The 7509-nt window shown below is 48.6% G+C and overlaps 1 protein-coding gene across 1 annotated transcript; it reads left to right on the top strand.

Moving 5' to 3' along the window:
* The first annotated feature begins 1243 nt into the window (after positions 1-1243).
* LOC119288361 (sucrose:sucrose 1-fructosyltransferase-like) lies at positions 1244-4905 on the top strand. Its single transcript, XM_037567997.1, has 4 exons — positions 1244-1690; positions 1850-1858; positions 2323-3191; positions 3962-4905. Exons 1-4 carry the CDS (start codon positions 1324-1326, stop codon positions 4661-4663), a joined length of 1947 nt encoding a protein of 648 aa, XP_037423894.1. The 5' UTR covers positions 1244-1323; the 3' UTR covers positions 4664-4905.
* The last annotated feature ends 2604 nt before the right edge of the window (positions 4906-7509 follow it).

Here is a 7509-nt window from a genome sequence, read left to right on the forward strand (position 1 = left end):
CTTTGCTATATATGGTATGAGATTTAAATATGATTCGGTTTTGAGATATACAGTACTCCCTCCATTCCCATAATGTGGTGCGCCCGCGCTTTCCGAGATTCCAGTTTGACCGTAACTTTAACTACGGAGACCGACTGCGGCGGGGGCAAAAATTATACCACTGTGTTCATATTTTCAATATGAATTCAGTGATACAATTTTTTATTCCCGTCGCAATCGGCCTTGTTATTTAAATTTACGGTTAAACTTGAATCACGGGAAGCGCGGGAGCACTACATTGTGGAATGCGGGGAGTATGAAATTAGAACTGAAAGACTTCGTAGAAAAAATTTCAATGTGGTTGACCATAACCTCTTCAACAAAAATTTATGCGACGACAAAATCAGGAAATAGACCCGCTCTATCGTCCACCCGTTCTATCGCGGTGGCCTATTGCCCTGACTATAGGATTGTCCAGCACTACGACCGCAGATCTTCGGACGGGCCAACAGAGAGGACAATACGGTAGTGGTCACCTTTTGCATCTACACACTCCCTTCTACAAACAACCATTGTTTCCTTCTTAACGAACTCGGCGATAATCTCAGGGACATGCAATCTCCAAAAGGCAGATGAGTTGGCAAATCCCATAAAAAGACATTAGGTTTATGCCCTAAAAATAAAATAGAAAATCAATGTTCTAAAAAATCATTCTTTTTTAGGACGCTGATAAGTGACACACGTGTGGTACGAACACATGGCAACTCCGAATATTTTTGATGGCAAGTTTACTGACACTGGGATGGCAACTTTATGATCAAGCACGGCAATTTTCTTTTCGGATGGCAAGTTTCAATATATTTTTTTGGTTTGCTTTTTCTTTCAGATGGCAACTTTATTTGTAAAAAGCATCAGGGCCAGATTGCTTTGTGCTACATGGGTGGCACTTATCATTTGAATATTTAAAAGCATGGAACTTGCTTTTTAACACATGGCACAAAAGTTGGTTTTTTTCCTTGGTCTCTTTCCTTGACTTAAAACCAATGTGATCCCGCCGTCGTCTTGTTTCCAATAAAAAAAAATTCTGAAAAAACCGGCGGGCCCAAGAGCCACCAGGCCACCAGGCCACCGGCGGGCCCAATGTGATCCCTTTTCCATTAAAATCTCATCTTTACACCCAAACCCCTGCTTTAAACCTCCCTCTTGTCTTACAAAAACAATAGCTGAAGTACTGTATAAAATCTCCCTCGCTCCCCCACTGAACCCACCACCCATCCGTCGGTGAGAGAGACCGCACCAAATTCCATTCCACGGGATTCTCCTGCCGAGCGGCCCGGCGGCGCCATGGAGTCGTCACGCGGCATCCTCATCCCCGGCACGCCGCCGTTGCCCCACGCGTACGAGCCGCTGCCCTCCTCCTTGGCCGACGCCAACGGCCAGGAGGTCCGGCGGACCAGCGGCGGCGTGAGGTGGCGCGCGTGGGCCGCCGTGCTGGCCGTGGTGGCGCTCGTCGTCGCCGCGGCGGCCTTTGGGGCCAGCCGGGTGGATCCGGACGCGGTGGCCTCCTCCGTACCGGCTACGGCGGACCACGGCGTGTTGGAGAAGACGTCCGAGGCATACTCCGCCAGCGGCGGGTTCCCGTGGAGCAACGCCATGCTGCAGTGGCAGCGCACCGGCTTCCATTTCCAGCCCGAGAAGAACTACATGAACGGTACGTACTGACCGAGTTCCTCCGTGCGATTAGATTTTCTGGTTCAGGCTCCATTTTATTTTCTCCGGCGTGGTTTGATCCAGAAATTGACCTCGCTGCTTCTTTGCTTCCTGTTTGCTCGCCGGCGGCGGCATTCTCCGGCGACATCCATCCGTCCAGATCCCAACGGTCAGTACTACTACCCTCCACCTAACGAATCCCTCTCAACCGAGTATTCCTATTCAGAAGTGTTGTGACCTGTGCGGAATATATTAACTGAAATTCAGACTGAGTTTCTAATTGCACAAGGATGAACAGTAAAAATAGGTTTAAAAAATCAACAAATTCTGATTTTTTTTAACATTGATAAATGTTTTACCTCCGTAAGAAATTTCATTGTGAAATTACATTTGAGGAGGTCAGGGCAAAAAAATTGATACTTCAAAAAGACTATTTTCAAACCATTTTGAAGCATCAATTATTATTTTTTTGCCAGACCTCCACAAATATCATTTCGTCATGAATTTTTCAAGTTCATGTATGTAAAACATGCATCGATGTTTATCACAAAAAATATTTTTTTACTGTTTATCCGGGTGCATATAAGCTCAGGATTAGAAGAGCATTTTCCTGAAATGCACCGTGCATTGCAGGTCCGGTGTACTATCGTGGATGGTACCACTTCTTCTACCAGCACAACCCCGGGGGCACCGGGTGGGGCAACATCTCATGGGGCCACGCCGTGTCACGGGACATGGTCCACTGGCGCCACCTACCGCTCGCCATGGTGCCCGACCACTGGTACGACATCGAGGGCGTCCTCACCGGATCCATCACCGTGCTCCCCGACGGCAGAGTCATCCTGCTCTACACAGGGAACACCGAGACGTTCGCGCAGGTGACCTGCCTCGCGGAGGCCGCCGACCCGAGCGACCCCCTCCTCCGCGAGTGGGTCAAGCACCCCGCCAACCCCGTCGTGTTCCCGCCCCCCGGCATCGGCATGAAGGACTACCGCGATCCCACCACGGCGTGGTTCGATAACTCCGACAACACGTGGCGCATCATCATTGGCTCCAAGAACGACACCGACCACTCCGGCATCGTCTTCACATACAAGACCAAGGACTTCGTCAGCTACGAGATGATACCGGGGTACCTGTACCGCGGCCCAGCCGGCACCGGCATGTACGAGTGCATCGACATGTTCGCCGTTGGCGGTGGCCGCAAGGCCAGCGACATGTACAACTCGACCGCCGAGGACGTGCTGTACGTGCTCAAGGAGAGCAGCGACGACGACCGGCGCGACTATTACGCCCTCGGGAGGTTCGACGCGGCGGCCAACACATGGACGCCGATCGACACCGAGCGGGAACTCGGCGTCGCGCTGCGGTACGACTATGGCAGGTACGACGCGTCCAAGTCCTTCTACGACCCTGTGAAGCAGCGGCGGATCGTCTGGGGGTACGTCGTCGAGACCGACTCCTGGAGCGCCGACGCCGCCAAGGGGTGGGCCAACCTTCAGGTAACCATCATCGACGTGACTGTTTTACTTTACAGTTATTACCGTTAGTCGTGATTTTTTTTTTCGAAACGGAAGTCGTGATTTGCTGCACCGTTGATTTTACATGCTAGGTGGGGTAGATCCATGGTGGGCGAGTAACAACAGTACGCGCAGCACTAGCTATTATGTTGCTATAACGGGCAGCCTTTTGCAATTAATTGTGATCAGTCCCACAAGCCTATAGCCCTGGTGCGAGCAAACATACATGGCCAGTACTACCTCTCTCTCAGTTTACAGGGCGTGCGCGTACCCTTAAGTCGTCAATTTGACTAACCTAATACAAGTTATATATTATAAAAAATATACTAATATAAACTTTAGACGTTTTATTTTCAAAAAATATAATTTTTGTGTTATATAGTTTATATTAAGGTGATCAAATTGATAACCTAGATATACGCGTAGGACTTGTAAACTGAAACGGAGGTAGTAGAAGTTTTAGCGCTAGACTAGAGGAAGTCCCACCCAAGTAAGAAAGTCTGGAGGCTCCCCAGCTGGGGAGGCAAATGGGATTGCTATCGCCAACCTTTCTCCCCGGTGCACGTGAAAGAGAAAAGGTGACACACTTTTTTTATTTTCGGTCGGCGGTTGGTTGGGCCAAAGAATGAGAGTCGGCTTTTTTAAGCATGTTCTTCCTCAGTAGCTCAGTGGTAGAGCGGTCGGTTACTCTTAGACTTAACCAGATTGAATTACTGAATCAACTGGATTAATATCGTGTTTTGTGCATGCAGTCGATTCCGAGAACGGTGGAGCTTGACGAGAAGACCCGGACGAACCTCATCCAATGGCCGGTGGAGGAGCTCGATACCCTCCGCATCAACACCACCGATCTCAGCGGCATCACTGTCGGTGCCGGATCCGTCGTCTCCCTCCCCCTCCACCAGACCTCCCAACTCGACATCGAGGCATCCTTCCACATCAACGCCTCCACCATTGAGGCCCTCAACGAGGTCGACGTCGGCTACAACTGCACCATGACCAGTGGTGCAGCCACCCGCGGCGCCCTCGGCCCCTTCGGCATTCTCGTCCTCGCCAACGTCGCCCTGACCGAACAGACGGCGGTGTACTTTTATGTGTCCAAGGGCCTCGACGGCGGTCTTCGGACGCACTTCTGCCACGATGAGTTGCGGTCGACACATGCTACCGATGTGGCGAAGGAGGTGGTGGGTAGCACGGTGCCGGTGCTCGATGGCGAGGATTTTTCCGTTAGGGTGCTCGTGGACCACTCCATCGTGCAGAGCTTTGTGATGGGCGGGAGGATGACGGCGACGTCAAGGGCGTACCCGACGGAGGCCATTTACGCGGCGGCTAGGGTGTACCTGTTCAACAATGCTACCAGCGCCAGCATTACCGCTGAGAAGCTCATCGTGCACGACATGGATTCGTCGTACAACCGGGTATTCACAGACGACGACTTGGTAGTCCTCAATTAGACTGATCACCTACAACAAGTTATGGATTTTTTGCTAGGTTGATGGCTTCCTTTTCTCTTGGACAGATGGTGGTGGAGTTCCGGCTACTCTACCTATCATCTTGATTTATGTTCTTTGTTGCGGTTTTGGTTTTAGATGATGTTGATGATGTTGGACACTTGTAAATCAATTACGGGTGAATTAAAAGGGCATGGATGCCTGCCACCAAATATAAGTGACTATTTCAAGTTCAAGTTGTCTAATTTCTTCTTCATTTCATATGCAATCTTTGTATTTTGTATTTCTAGGGAAAACAATCATGGTGTATTTTAGAAGGGAAACACATTGGGAATCTGTCCTGGTGTTTCCATATCAGGATAAAATTGGGATTCTAGAGGCACGTCTTTTGAATGTTCGTAGATAAAATGGGAGCATGGGAGCACCTGAGTGTATCCTTTGCCTCATCATAAAATAAATAAATAAATATGTGTGACGAAATCGACCGGCAACCACCGAAAAGCTACTGTAGACACCCTTTTACGTACCTCACGTAATCAAAGTACAGTTGGGTGGCTCCCATAACTAAATGTCTTGCCTCGTGAATTCCGAAAATAAAATACTCCTTAACAAATGAATTTTGTGAAGGTGCATCGTCTTCCCAGGTCAATTTGTCTATAAAGAGTGTGGTCACTTGATGGCATAAGATTACTCATAGTAAGGATTAAATTAAATTAGTAACATGCATATGTTACTAGTCTACTCCCTCCGTCCATGAATAAGTAGTGTACACTTATTCGTATGTGGATGCTAAGTAGTCAACCCACGTCAATCATCTTCTCCGTTACCGGAAAAAAAAAACCATCTTCTCCGTAGGGTAGGGTGGTGCGTCCACGACCGGCTCACTATTTGCAGCAAGCGGCTCCATCTTCGATGCCGGCATTTCCAAAAAGGTGGAAGAAGACATCTTGGAAAGCTTCAATCAAATATCCAAAAGGGAGGACACATGTTTGGAACCTCTCCTGCCCGTTTCACTGTCAATCACAAACAAAAAAGAAAAAAAAATGAAGGTGCGCATGATGTGCACGGCCAAGGCGAGCCGAGTCAGCATCCGCCACCATGCGATCCCACGGACCGCGCACGTGGACGGTGGGACGGCACACCCACGCACGACTCACCCGGACCGAAGGAGGGACGAGAGCGACGGAGCAGCTCCCCTCTCCTCCATGGCCGTCGAGCAAGGCAAGTGAAAGCAGAGTCGGTCATGATGTGGCAGCCAGCATGGTGATGGGTGAGCTCACGTACGGCCTCCGTCGATCCCATTCCATGGCTGGCTTCTCCCCTGTAATGTAGCTGCATTATTAGCGAAAGTGCCTTTTTGCTCCCGAGCTCATTTGAGCTTGGTGAACAGTAAAATCAAAAAAAATCAAAAAAATTCTCAGAGAAACTTTGACAAAAGTTTTAAATGCTTGCAAAAATTCATCATAAAATCACATTTCTGTAAGGCGTGGCAAAAAAAAAACAAATTCAGCCTCCAAAATGCTTTTGAAAGTAGCATTTTCAGAGTACCGATTTTTTTATTTTTTTTGCCACGCCTTTTAGAAATGTGATTTCATGACGAATTTTTGCAAGCACTTAAAACTTTTGTCAATGTTTCTACCAAAAAAATTGGAATTTTTTGAATTCTTATTGATTTTTTTTCGATTTTACTGTTCATCCGAGCTCATATGAGCTCGGGTGCAGAAACTCCACGTCCCATTATTAGTGCAGATTTTGTGCCGGCATCACTGTTGCACTGCTGCCATGGCCGTCGATCGCCGTGTGCTGTTGTCGGCAACGGCGGCCCACACGCATGCGTACTCTGCATGGCTCCACTTCTCCATCGTGTTCACTGATTGTCTTGATGGTTTTACCGGCTGGATTCCTTCCACCCACGTTTATTACTGTTCTACTATACTGTTGTTGCTTCACTGGAGGTGGAGGACCGGCATCTCGCCGGTTGATTCGATTCCGGGTGGCTGGTGGCCGTCCACATGCATGTCTGCCTTTTCGCCAGCAAGTTTCCGATCACGGTCATGTGATGATGCCATGATGGTGCATCGCTTTCATGGCCAGCTACTGTCGAGAGTCCCAACAAGATTTGTACTCCAACACGTACTACATAATGGAGCTACAATACAGGGGGGGAGCACAGCCATGGAATGGGATCATAAAGCCTCATTGATTAATCAACATCCATATGGTTAGGGCCCGTGAGCTAGCCTAAAGCATCTCCAACACGTAAACCTGGGCATTCTCCGGGCCGGGCTTGGTTAGGGCCTGCCTTTGTAAAGCCTGAGCTCAAAAACCCAAGCCCAAGCCCGAGCCCATCCCATCCCGACCCAGTGCTTTTTTTATTAAAATAATAATTATATGGGATATTTCAAATATATATTGTACCTACATTTCTAATAGAATAATGATCTATGCCATGTTCGGGCTTATTATCGGGATTTCCAAACGGGCTTCACGCAACAAAGCTGAGCCCGAGCCCATCCCGTCACGACCCAGTGCCTTTTTTTAATGAAATAGTGACTGTTTGGGATATTTCAAATATATATTGTACCTACATTTCTAATAAAATAATGATCTATGACATGTTCGGGCTTATTATCGGGATTCCCGGACGGGCTTCACGCAAAAAAACTGAGCCTGAGCCCATCCCGGATGTTAGGCTTTCAGGCCAAGATGTCCAGCAGCCCAGTAGTTGCCCTATATATAATTGTGCTGCAAATATTTTGGGGCAGGATTCGCCACCTCGTGCTGCAAAAATACAGCATACATGTGGCTGCCGCAAAACGCCAACATCCGAAAAGTCCCAACCCCACTCA

This window comes from Triticum dicoccoides, chromosome 4A (assembly GCF_002162155.2).
Source record: "Triticum dicoccoides isolate Atlit2015 ecotype Zavitan chromosome 4A, WEW_v2.0, whole genome shotgun sequence".
NCBI classification, from domain to species: Eukaryota; Viridiplantae; Streptophyta; class Magnoliopsida; order Poales; family Poaceae; genus Triticum; species Triticum dicoccoides.

Excerpts from the sequence above, each read along its gene's own strand:
- LOC119288361 (XM_037567997.1), top strand. The coding sequence starts at position 1,324 with ATGGAGTCGTCACGCGGCATCCTCATCCCCGGCACGCCGCCGTTGCCC. Across the intron at positions 3,192-3,961 it reads AGGGGTGGGCCAACCTTCAG|TCGATTCCGAGAACGGTGGA; the intron begins GTAACCATCATC and ends TTGTGCATGCAG.